This window comes from Trichechus manatus, unplaced genomic scaffold (genome assembly GCF_000243295.1).
Source record: "Trichechus manatus latirostris isolate Lorelei unplaced genomic scaffold, TriManLat1.0 scaffold00007, whole genome shotgun sequence".
Lineage (NCBI taxonomy): Eukaryota > Metazoa > Chordata > Mammalia > Sirenia > Trichechidae > Trichechus > Trichechus manatus.
This window is the reverse complement of record NW_004443943.1, coordinates 19,734,076-19,747,419: the sequence shown is the minus strand read 5'-3', so window position 1 is coordinate 19,747,419 and position 13,344 is coordinate 19,734,076. Positions and strand designations below refer to the sequence as shown.

The 13,344-nt window shown below is 41.1% G+C and overlaps 1 protein-coding gene across 5 annotated transcripts in view; it reads right to left on the bottom strand.

Annotated features, from left to right (window-relative positions):
• Positions 1 to 9,496, bottom strand: part of EXOC6 (exocyst complex component 6) — a 214,921-nt gene extending 205,425 nt beyond the window's left edge. For 3 of the 5 annotated variants that reach the window (XM_023740056.1, XM_023740060.1, XM_023740069.1), the window contains exon 1: positions 9,319 to 9,464. In XM_023740056.1, coding sequence (XP_023595824.1) covers positions 9,319 to 9,419 — 101 coding nt within the window. In that variant the 5' untranslated portion in view covers positions 9,420 to 9,464. Of the gene's footprint in view, positions 1 to 9,318 lie in introns of all 5 variants that reach the window. The other 2 variants (XM_004369936.2, XM_012557833.2) reach the window with 1 other exon arrangement.
• Positions 9,497 to 13,344: the final 3,848 nt, after the last annotated feature.

Below are 13,344 nucleotides of genomic sequence, written 5' to 3'. Positions count from 1 at the left end.
ATTGGATCGCCTTTCTTTGGAATGGGCACAAATATGAATCTCTTCCAGCTGGCTGGCCAGGTAGCTGTCTTTCAAATTTCTTGGCATAGACAAGTGCTTCCAATGATGCATCTGTTTGTTGAAGCATCTCAAATGATATTCTGACAATTCCTGGAGGCTTGTGTTTCACCAATACCTTCAGTGCAGCCTGCACTTCTTTCAGTACCATCGGTTCTTCATCATACGCTACCTCCTGAAATGGCTGATAACAACTAATTCTTTTTGGTACAGTGACTCTGTGTATTCCTTCCATCTTCTTTTGATGCTTCCTGCATCAATCAATATTTTGCCCACAGAATCCTTCAGTATTGCAACTCGAGGCTTGAATTTTTTCTTCCATTCTTTAAGCTTGAGAAATGCCAAGCATGTTCTTCCCTTTTGGTTTTCTAACTCCAGGTCTCTGTACATTTCATTATAATACTTTCCTTTGTCTTCTCAAACCACCCTTTGAAATCTTCTGTCAGCTCTTTTACTTCATTATTTCTTCCATTCACTTTAGCTACTCTATGTTCAAGAGCAAGCTTCAGCATTCTTCTGACATCCGTTTTGGTCTTTTCTTTCTTTCTTGTCTTTTAAATGACCTTTTGCTTTCTTCACATTTGATGTCATCCCACAATTTGTCTGTCTTCGGTCATTAGTGTTTAATGTGTCAAATATGTTCTTGAGATGGTCTCTAAATTCAGGTGGGATACACTCAAGGTAGTACTTTGGCTCTCACGGACTTGTTCTTCAGCTTCAACCTGAACTTGCAATATAAGCAATTAATGGTCTGTTTTGCAGTCAGCCTTTGGCCTTGTTCTAACTGATGATATGGAGCTTTTTCTATGGTCTCTTTCCACAGATGTAGTCGATTTGATTCCTGTGTATTCCATCTTGCCAGGTCCACGTGTATAGTTGCTGTTTATGTTGTTGAAAAAAGCTATTTCCAATAAATAGGTTGTTGGTCTTGCAAAATTCTATCATGTGATCTTTAGTGTTGTTTCTATCAGCAATGCCCTATTCCCCAACTACTGATCCTTCTTCTGTGTTTCTAACTTTCACATTCCAATCACCAGTAATTATGAATGCATCTTGACTGCATGTTTGATCAATTTCAGACTGCAGAAGTTGGTAAAAATTTTCAGTTCCTTCACTGAAAACATTATGCTGAGCAAAATAAATCAGTTGCAAAAGTACAAATACTGTATGATCTCCCTTATATAAGGTAAGCAAATATATAGAAATAAAAGATCATTAATGGTAACCAGGGGCAGGAGGAGGGAGGATAGTGAGTTTATGTTAATGGTGGTAGAACATTTATTTGGTGATCCCTATAGATGGAATGGAGCCCTAGTGGTGTAGTGGTTAAGAACTCGGCTGCTAACCAAAAGGTCGGCAGTTCAAATCCACCAGCCGCTCCTTGGAAGCCCTATGGGGCAGTTCTACTCTGTCCTATAGGGTCGCTGTAAGTCGGAACTGACCCAACGGCACCTAACAACAACAACAACATAGATGGATGATAGCTATCTCTTGGGTGAAAAGTCTTTTTGTTTATTAGTCTGTTTTGAACTCAAATCAATTAAGAATATCACGCCCACTGAGAACAGGCCTTTGCTATCTGTACCAGTGAGTTTTTGTATCTCTGTGACTCTTATAACTCTTTACCTGTAGGTAAAGTTACAGACACAAAACTACAAGGCTTACCAAGTATCTGTGTGAGTATGTATCTGTAATCCAGAAAGGCTTTTACCTCTCATTGTATGTGTGAAATGATTTCTTATCATCATAGGATATGGATATATTAGATTGTAAAGTCTCTTAAGTTGAAGGAATACTGTTCTGATTGGCTTATTGCAGTAAATAACCATTCATATAAATGAAATATTCACAAAACTCCCAGAAAACAAGAAAATTGAACTTCTAATATTTGAAATTTGCTAGACATAAAAAAGGGGCCCTGGTGGCACAATAGTTAAGCACTCGGTTAGCAGTTCAAACTCACCAGCTGTTCTGTGGGAGAGAAGACTAGTGATCTGTTCCCGTAAAGATAACAGCCTAGGAAACCCTATGAGGCTGTTGTACTCTGTCCTCCTGGGTCGCTATGAGTCAGAATCGACTGAATGGTACACATAACAGAGGTAAAAATAATTCTTATAGAAATTAATTCAGAAACATTTTAAGAATCCACATAATTAAGGCAGATACTATTATTACCCCTGTTCTACAGTTGAGAAAACTGAGGCTTACAAAGGTCAAACAACTCGCCGAAGTAGTAAAGCTCTGTAACTAAGCAGTGAAAGAGCTGGAATTTGAATCGAGTCATCTACTTCTCACTCACTACTCTAAGAGATATTGATCATAGTTTTACCTGTAATAGAAAAAATTGTTATATAGGTAAAGATATAATAATAACAGAACTATTGAATAAATTAAAAACAATACATCAAAACTATCTTTAAAAAGATATTTGCAAGATATTCAATATAATAGTAAGTGAAAAAAAATCAGGACACCAACTGATGTATCAGGGATAGTCACAAATGATTTTATACGCGTGTGCATGCACTAATGGGGATAAAAGAATGCACAGGTGAAAGGTTATCAGGAATGTAACAAAATCTTACAAGTAACTTATCTCTCGGGTGTGAAATTTTTTCTAATTTTGTTCTTTTAACTTTCTTGTTTTTACAGATTTTCCACACTGCGTACATATTACTTTTATCACAAAGTTATTTTAAAATAAAACATTATTTGTATCCACTAGAAACAAACTCCACAACTATCTCAGTCATATATTAATTACATTAAATAAAAATTTTCTGGGGAAATGATTTAATCTTAATAACTATTCATTAAAATCAATTTAGTTTATATACTGTCTATTCTACTGTAACCAAATACATTGATTTTTAAAGAAATTGTGATTAAATTTCATAAACGAAATTTTTCCTTTATGAAAAGAAGTATCAGTTCCTTAATTTACATATTTTTATCTTTTTTCATACATTAAGTTTCTTATAGGGCTATATCTAGATTCACGTTCACTACCATTTCAATATTCTTCCATGTGCACTAAACATATGTGGAGAGAACGGAAGATAATACTGAGTTCGTATGGTGTGAGATACCACTACAGAATCATCAAAACAAAAAGAAATATAATCAACCCTCTCTGCATTGTGCTGGACACAAAGTGTTGCGTAGGCAGGCTGCACGAATGAGCAGGTGTACCTTTTCACCTTTGTTTTCTTTGGAGTGTTTTAGTTTCCCAGGGCTGCCATAACAAAATACCACAAAGTGGGTGAATTTAAAGACCAGAAATTAATTTTCTCACAGTTCTGAAGGCTAGAAGTCCAAATCAGGGTATCAGCCATGTCAATTCCTTCTGAGGCTTTGAGAGAGGAACTCACTACTAGCTTCTAGTGGCTGCCAACAATTCTTGGTGTTCCTTTGTTTGTACGTGTATCTTCCCATGGTGCCTTTTCCCTGTGTGTGCCTCTGTTTTCATGTCTGTCCTTTTTTATAAGAAAACAGTCACATAGGATTAGGATTCATCCTACTCCTGTAGCATGTCACTTAGTTAACTGACACCACTTGCAAAGAAAAATCTTATATCCCCAACAAGGTCACATTCACAGAGGACTTAAGACTTCAACATATCTTTTTAGAGGACACAATTCAATCCACAACAAGGGCATCTGGATCAGATGACTATTTATTGAACCTCCCTATATGCACACCCTTGTGCTAAACACAAGGGATAAAATCAGCCAGACATACCTTGTCCCTGCCCAACAATCTAAAGGTTGTTGGTGTTAGCTGCCATTGAGTCAGCTCCGCCTCATGGCAACCTTATGTATAACAGAACAAAACAATGCCCAGTCCTGTGCCATCTTCACAATCGTTGGTATATTTGAGGCCACTGTTGTAGCTGTTGTGGCAATCCATCTCATGGAGGGTTTCCCTCGTTTTCACTGACTCTCTACCAAGTATGATGTCCTTTTCCAGTGATTGGTCTTTCCTGATGATGTATCAAAGTAAACAAGACAAAGTCTCACCATTCTCACTTCTAAGGAGCATTCTGACTCCAAAACTGATTTGTTTGTTCTTTTGGCAGTCCACAACATGCTCAATATTATTCGCCAATGCAATTCAAATGTTTCAATTCTTCTTAAATCTTTTTCATTGTCCAGCTTTCACATGCATATGAGGCGAATGAAAAGACCATGGTCAAGTCCACCTGGATAGTCAAAGTGACCTCTTTGCTTTTTAACATTTTAAAGAGGTCTTTTGCAGTAGATCTTCTCAATGCAATACGTCGTTTGATTTCTTGACTGCTGCTTCCATGGGCGTTGATTGTTGATCAAAGTAGAATGAAACCCTTGACAACTTCAATTTCTTCGCCATTTACTATGATGTTGTTTATCAGACCAGTTGTGAGGATTTTTGTTTTATGTTGAGGTATAACCCATACTGAAGGCTGCAGTCTTTGAGTTTTATTGATAAGTGCTTCAAGTCATCTTTACTTTTGGCAAGCCAAGGTTGTGTCATCTGCATATCACAGGTTGTTAATGAGTCTTCCTCCAACCATGATGCCACATTCTTCTTTAGACAGTCCAGCTTCTCAGATTTGTTCAGCATGCAGACTAAACAAGTAAGGTGAAAGGATACAACCCTGCCACACATCTTTTCCCATTTTAAACCATGCAGTACCTGTTTGTTCTATTCGAACGACTGCCTCTTGATCCATGTACAAGTTCCGCATGAGCATAATTAAGTGTTCTGGTATTCCCATTCTTTGCAATGTTATCCATAATTTGTTATGATCCACACAGTCGAATGCCTTTGCCTAGTCAATAACACAGGTAAACATCTTTCTGGTATTCTCTGCTTTCGGCCCAGATCCATCTGACATGAGCAATGATATCCCTCATTCCATATCCTCTTCTGAATCCAGCTTGAACTTCTGGCAGATCCCTCTCGATGTATGGCCAAAGCCATTTTTTAATTATCTTCTGCAAAATTTTGCTAATACGTGATACTGTTTGATAATTTCTGCATTCCATCTGATGGCCTTTCTTTGGAATGGGCGTGAATATGGATCTCTTCCTGTTAGTTGGTTAGGTACCTGCCTTCCAAATTTCTTGAAGATGAAAAAAACAAGTAGATAATTATGACACATGTGAGAAGTACTATTTATTATAGGAGAAGTATGAATTGTTATGGGACACATAAGAGGTGCAACTGATTCAGACTAGGTGAGGATCAGGGAAGACTTCCCAGAAAAAGTAATGTCTAATACTGGGATTCAAAGTGGACCAGGCCAGAGGTGATTTTTCGTATGTTTGATTGGTTTTAGGCAGAAGAAACAGCACTGTGAACCTAGAGATGAGAGAAAAAACTTAGTGTGCTTAGGGAACTGAAAAAATTCATTATGACTAGAGCGCAAAATGCAAAGTAGGGAAGTTAGATCATGAAACACTTTGAAAGTCATTTAAGGAATTTATACTTCAAACTAAGGGCAATAGAGAACTTTTGTTCCCCTATTTAAGAACTGCATATCATCATTAGATTAGTGTTACACAAAAATCAGTCTGGCTGAACAGTGAGAAAGGACTGAAATGGGGCAAGGATGGAGGAAGGAAGGACAGTTAGAAGTCTAGTACAATAATCTAGATGAAAGAAGATAAGTCTCCTGAACTAGGGTAGTGGCAGTGGGGAAGAAGAGTGAACAAAATCATACAACTCCTAGGATACGTCCCAGAAAAATTCTCATACACAACCAAGGGGGAAAATATATGATGGTGTTCATAGCAATGTTGTCTGCTGTAGTGGGGAGCTGGAGGAGATCTAAATTTCTCCATTACTCAGGGAATTGATGGTGCATGGCCAGGCAGTGTTTTGTTCTGTTGTACATAGGGCAGCTATGAGTCGGAACCGACTCAATGGCACCTAACAACAATTTTAACTATAATGACAACTATAATGTGGTGAATATACACACAGAATACTATATAGCAGTTACAAACAATGAATTAGAATTTCTCACATCAACATAGACAGTTCTTAAAAACAAGAATGAGAAAAAGGGAAGAAAAATTAACGTGTGTGCAATGATACATGCACACACCCCCAGCAAGCCAGATATGACAAAAAGTGAAAGGTCAGGCTGAAAAAGACTGCCACTGGGAAAAATAGTAATGACAGTAACATCAGTTTAAAAGCCAGCTAAAAGATTAGGAAACAGCAACAAAAAAATAACATCGATACTGAAATACTTAAGGACAAATTGATGTCTGGGATCTGCTTCAAAATCACCCAGGATGAGGAAGAGTGGATAGGGGAAAAGATCAAATGAGACTGGCCAGAAGCTAGGTGATGGGTTCACGATGGTCCATTATACTATTTTACTTTTACACATTTAAATTTTCCATAATAAAGGATTTTTAAAAACATAATATTTACATTTCACTCAATGAAACTAGAAACAAATTGGAGGGGAAACAGAAGTAGCTTAAACACTGTTCAAGAGGAAGGACTACTGGCAGTGCCTTTTATCTGTGTATGCAAAGGGTCTGCTTACACATTAGAGATGTCCCATCCCGTTGCCGTCAAGTTAATTCTGACTCATAGCAACCCCACAGGACAGAAGAGAACTGCCCCACAGGGTTTCCAAGGAGCGGCTTGGTAGATTCAAACTGCTGACCTTTTGGTTAGCAGCCAAGCTCTTAACCACTACGCTACCAGGGCTCCGCATGAGAGATGACAGGTGTATACACAGAATGAGTCACTGGAGTTTGCTAAAGAAAAAAGTAGGTTTCAACAAAGTAAGCAGGTGAGGTAACTGGCAAAAGAGAACAGGATGATAACCTTGTGAATACATATACAGTTGATTCTTGTTATTCACAGTAGTTATGTTCTATAAAGTCACCCTGAACACTGAACTAGTGTATACTGAACCATTGCTCCTAGGGGAAACACAAGGTTGGGCTTCTGCGAGTCTCTGGTCACATTTTAGTCAATATTACTACAAAACCTTGTTTTATGTGTTTCTGGTTAAAGACACTTTAATATATATTGTTGACTTGTTAACATTGAACTCATGGTCAACAGCACTATAACTCATCATTGAACTAAGGTTATCTAACATATTTAACATATGTATTTTCTCCTTTAGGCACATCATAGCCTTCTTTCTTATGCTTAGAACATTAGACAGTACTTCAGTACTACACCTGGAGGTCATTTTAAACGGCAATATCAGCAGCAGAGAGCACAAAAATGTGAGAAAACACAGCACTAAATAGATCGCAAAAAGGACACTTGTTGACAGTCTGAGAGCTGAAACAAGAAGGCAGAGCATCGCCTTGTTCGACCTCAGCTGGCAACATGTATAAGGTGACTCAAATTTTTTGTCATTCTGCACATGACCGTGAAAGCACAGTATTAATTTTGGAGTTACAAATAAACAGTAGTGAGTATGCAAATTCACAAATATGGAATCCATAAATAATGAAGATCAACTGTATTCTGTTTGTATCCCCAGAGCCTCTCCATCTACTTCAAAATTTTCTTCCAAGTCTAAGTTAACTTTATCTTTTTTTCCCAAGATGAAGCATCTCCTTCATAACCAATACTACTTTCAAAAATGGACTTTTCTGATAACTATATCACATCCTATACTGTTTCAGTCTCACCATGCAGTAAGAAAAACAAAACATCCTTTTAATCTATGATTTCTACTTTCATTATCAAAATAAAGAGTTTTATGAAAAGAAGTAATTACCTTGGAAATTTAAGGAAATGCACTAATTATCATTCCATAGCAGGAACTTCATAGGACAAAAATTTATCACACACCTAACACAAGCTTGGTGTTAGGGATACAGCAGTGAATAAACAGGCAAGGTCCCTACTGTCCCAAGCTTTTTGGGCATCAAAACATCCATCTCCTTATTCTGCAAATAAAGTAACCCAGGCCCAGAGAGATTAAATTACTTTTGCCCATGATTGCCCACCTTATCAGTGGCAAGACTAGGGCAAAACAAGAACCCAGGACTCTTGACTCTCAGGGCAAGGTGAATTTACAATATAAGTACATCCATAGGTCCACAAACCATATGTTGCTCCATTTCTAGGAAGTGTATTCTGAAGAAAATACTAACGATAAAGCAAAATCTGCCCCAAGTTCCTGACTAAATGAAGCATAATTTCATTTATCATCATCACTGCTAAAGATAAAAACTTATATTCCCTGGGTGGCACTAGTGTAAGCAATCTGCACTAATTGAAAGGCTGACGGTTCTAACCCACCTGGAACCCACCAGAGGTGCCTGGGAAGAAAGACCTGGTGATCTGGTTCTGAAAGGTCACAGCCATGAAAACCCTATAGAGTAGTTCTACTGTGCAACACATGGAGTCGCCATGAGTTGGAATCCACTAGACAAAAACTGGTTTTTATTCTTGAAGAAAGCACCCAACCTAATCTAATGGAGCTGTACATTCTCTTGATAATATTCCATTAGAACAACAGGTATTCGATCTGGCATAGAATATTGATTACCTAGTACTGTATTCTTAAAGGAGGTGGATTAAGATTCTTTTCAAAATAAATGGAAAATCTGATGCAAAATCAATGAAACGTTCGTGAATAAGTGAAAGCTTTCCCGTCTCCACAGAAGCTTCCCGGTGAGCGCACAGTTACACCAGCGTGTTGCTGAGCCTCAGCTCCTCCCCTCCAGCCCACGCTGCCTTCTCGCCCACTCAGGGCCTTGCCGGGGAGATAATGGTGCTGGCGTCTCCTGCTCAACTTCAATTCTCCCACGCCCGCGGCAGCCCACGGCGCCAGGGTTTTCTTCCGCGCGCGCCTAGGCACTTCAGTCACGCCGGTTACCGGCAGGTAACCTTCGCCCCGGTCACGCCCGCTGTCCAGCCACCCTCAGCCCCGTCGCGGACGCGGAGCGGGCCAAGCCTGCGGCGAGTCCTCGGGACCCCGGGCCGGGGCCAGGCGGCGAACGAGGGGCGGCGCACCCGCGGCTCCTGGGGTCAGAAGCGCCACGGTAGCCACACCCACCGGCTGCGCAGTGACAGCTCCGGCGGCTAAGGCGGTCCGCGCCGCCACCGCGCGGACAGGTGCAGCCGCCCACACAGGCCCGAGCTCTGGTCCGCCGCCCAAGCAGCGCCCCAGCGCACACCACCTGTCGGGCCGCCCGGCGCGCGGCTGGCGGTGAACGCCCCGCCCTGCTGCTGAGGAGCGGCCGGCGGGGGCGGCCCGAAGTCCCGGGGGGATGAGAGCTTTACCGGAGAGTGGGCCCCACGCAGGCAGTGTCAGTGCTTTCGATCTCCTGCAAGATCCGCTCGTGCTCCGGGATGGTGCCCAGACCCTCAGCGCTCTCCGCCATCTTGGCTGGACGTTAAGGAGCCGGCGAAGCGCGGCGCCGCGTAGACGGCGGGGGCGAGCAGGATGTGTCGCGAGCGCAGAGGGGCGGGGAAAGGGGCGGTGATAGGGTGGCGCGCTGGGGGAGGCAGGGCGGGGCGCGAGGGGCGGCGGCGCGGGGGCGCGCGGAGCGCGGGCGAAGGAGGCGTGGACTGGAGGACGCGGGGGAGTTTCGACGCCCACACCTTGGAGAAGTCAAGGTGTTGCCAGCGGCTGGGAGCTGAGACTCGTCGAGGTCACCGTGCGGCCTCGCCTCCCGCCCTCCCCCCGGGACTTAATATTAGTTGTCATCTAGTGACGGGCCTTTTGGCTTTAACGTGTATTTTCGTGTGCCTGGACCTCTGCTATGCGCTGAAAATACCGCGGTAATGAGGGAGGTGGGAAATCAAATAATCACCCCCAAATAATATGTAATAAAAGCTATGAGAACGTTTAACAATGGGGCCTAATGTACTCTAGAAAACCCTATTGGGCAGTTCTGCATGACATGGGATCGCTATGAGTCGAAAATGGACTCTATGACACCTAACAACAACGTTCTCTAGGTGATGGGGAATCAGAGAAAGACGGACGTGCACTCAAGAAAAGCAAAACTGTGTGTGGTAGAAAGACAGATTTTAGGAGTGAACCAAGAAGTTGGCGGCCTTGATGACCTGCTCTGGGTGGATTTATATCCCTACCCTCAGGAAGTTCACAGGGGCCAGTCAACTTGGAAATGAGTTACAAGCGCCAAAAAAATTAAGACACTATGGGAAAGATATGAGAGGCCCAGGGGGTAATGTGTGATTTCATGCCAAAGTCTTTGAACCCAAGTGCCCCCAGGTCGCTGTAGGCTGGGGGTGAGGAGGGATGAGGAGCTCTTGGGAGGAGGTGGACATCAGAGGGTCGGGAAAGAGAGGTGAGGTGGCTTAGACAAAAGCACCAGTGTAGAAAAGAATCCTGTTTAATGACATGTTTGTAGGACGCTGAGTAAACCAGTTTGTCATGATCAAAGCAGTGACTGAGGAAGATTATCAGTAACAGAGTGCAAACCTAGCCTGAGTGACAACTATTCTCTGGTCTCCATTAATCCAGGGCTCTGAACTTCCCTTTGAGTCAACCAAACTTTTTACTATCCCTTCTCTGTAACTCACTTCCTTCAGTGAGGTTTTACTTGAACCTTACCTCCATTCTCCTCCCTGCCAAAAATCCTGGAAGGTGTGGAGGCCGTATATTGCATCATAGTTAAGAGCATGAGCTCTGAAGACAGACGTCCTCAACTTAATTCCTGGTTCCTTCACTTCATAGCTGTATGACCTTGGCAAGAACCTAATCCGTCCATAGTTCAGTTTCCCTGTTGTAAACAGTAATAATAGTAGTGTCTACCTTATGTTATTGTCCCATTTGTATTAGTTTTCTATTGCTGCTGAAACAAATGTCTGCAAATTTAGTAGCTTAAAGCAACACAAATTTATTATTTTACAGTGTCCAATATGAGTCTCACAAAGCAGGACTATGTTCTTTTCTGGAGACTCTAGGGGAGATTTATTTCCTTATCTTTCCCAGCTTCTAGAGGCTACCCACACTCCTTGGCTCGTAGCCCCCTTCCTCCATTTTCAAAGCCAGCAACAGTGCATCTTTCTGACCATTCTTCTGTAGTCACATCTCCCTCTGGCTCTGGTCTGAGCCAGAAAAGGTCCTCTGCTTTCAAGGAACCATGTGATTAGGTTGAATTCATCACATAATCCAGGATAACCTCCTATCTCAAAGTCCTTAACCTTAATCATATCTGCAAAGTCCCTTGTGCCATGTAAAGTAACACATTTACAGCTTCCAGAGATTAGGACATGGACCCCTTTGGGAAGTCCTGTCATACTTAGAAAGGGCCCAATAAATGTTGAGGATATACAGAAACAAAATCTTTTCCCAAATTCACCAGTACTGTCACACCATGTTAAGGTCTTTGAGTTCAAAGATAACTCTTTTTTTTTTTTTTTTTTTTTTTTAGATTTTGTAACTTCCTATAGTTCGTCACAGAGCTCTGCACACAGCTGAGAGAAAGCTGGAGGAGTTTTGAAACAAAACAATGCTGCAGCCCTCAAGCCATGGGAGAGAATTCAGGATGACTTACTTAGAAAGGGGCCTTTCTAACAGGTCTGAACATAAGGTAGGAGTTTGATTAATCTGTGATTGGTAACAATTGGGAATTAGAACAATATCAAATTATAAAAAGTTTCTTCAAACTTGCTCTTTATATATTGACATTAAATATAATGTTCTATAATGGGGTTATAGTCAGTTGCCTTAATAGAATCCTAAAACACCAGCCAAGAATGTTACTTCAAATTCCCTGATGCCCGCTTTTATCAAGAGCTGCAATGTAAGAAACAATACTTATAAACTTTTGCCAGAAGACATGAAGTTCATCTAATCCTCTGGTTATTTAAAATTTATCCCTGGATCAATCCAAATCTCTGTACCTAGATCACAGTGTTTTGGATCCTTATACAACTGTTTTTTATGGAGTTGTAAAAAATTCAATTTTAACGGATAGTGGTGATGGTTCTACAACATGGTGAATATAATTAATTTCACTGAATTGTACATATAAAAATGGTTGAAATGGCAAATGTTTTGTTATATATATTTTACCACAATAAAAAAAATTGGAATTTTTCCTTAGTTGACTGTCTCTGCAATTACTGAGCACGCCCACCTGGTAATGTTGTTGTTAGCCACCATCAGGTTGACCCTCACTAATGGTGACTCCATGTGTTACAGAGTAGAAGTACTCCGTAGGATTTTCTTGGCTGTAATCTTTATGGGAGCAGTCCATCAGGCCTTGTCTTCCACAGAGCCACTGAGTACATTCAAACCACTAACCTTTGGGTTAGCAGCTGATCACAAACTGCTTGCACCACCCAGATACCCTAACTGAAGGTTCAGCATTGAGAGGGGATAATAAACCTTTTGAAAATTGAACCTGAACCCGAAACGTAAGAAATTAGGACAAGTTCTAAGTTCTCCTACAAAGATAATAAAATGAATAGAAAACCAGTTCTCTGAAGGAAATGGCAGGCTAGTTTAGCTCAGTCAGTGTGCATGGCCAGAACTCATTGTTCTAAAGAGTAAAGGAAGGTGAGGAGAGCAGGGCATTGCACAGGACAGTTTTCTATTGGCAGCTGCCTCCTGCTGAGACATTCCTCTCCTGCATACATTACCCAGACCTTTTCCCCTTTCTCTTCACCAGTTCTGATACTATCTGCCCAAACCCAACTTCAAATCCTCCCATCCACAATGCCCACTCTGGAAAGCCAGCCTTACTCAGGCACTCCTCATTCCAGACCTATTTCAACACCTGCCCATAAAGATAAGCAGCAGTATCTTCTTCCACAACTCAAGATGGAAGGAAGTGTATTCACCACTTCTCCCCTGTGCAACAGCTTTTGCTGGTTCCCTCTGTGACTTCTGACAGTTCCATTAGTACATGAAGGTTTTTGCTAAGAAAACAAAAAGGTCCTAAATAAATAGCTGTGTAGATTTTAATCATGGATGTAGATATAACGTATAAATACATAAAAGTGCCCCCAAAAAGCTTATTCTAAAATGATACATTTCTAAAAGGCTCTCATATAAAGAATGTCAGCTATAGGCCAAAATAAAAATCGTATTGCTATTTATTGAGCACTGACTATTTGCCAAGCCCTTTATATTATCTAACTAAATCTTTGCTACAGTCTTGTGGGGTACTTTTACTATTCCCAATTTAATGTGAAGAAATTAAAAGAGGTTCAGTCACTTGCCCAAGGCCACACAGCTAGTGAGTTGGAAAAGATGAAGCTATAACCAGTTTCTGTTCGTCCAGGTAATTAAAAAGACAAGCAGAATGTTCCAATGTCATTTTACCCAAA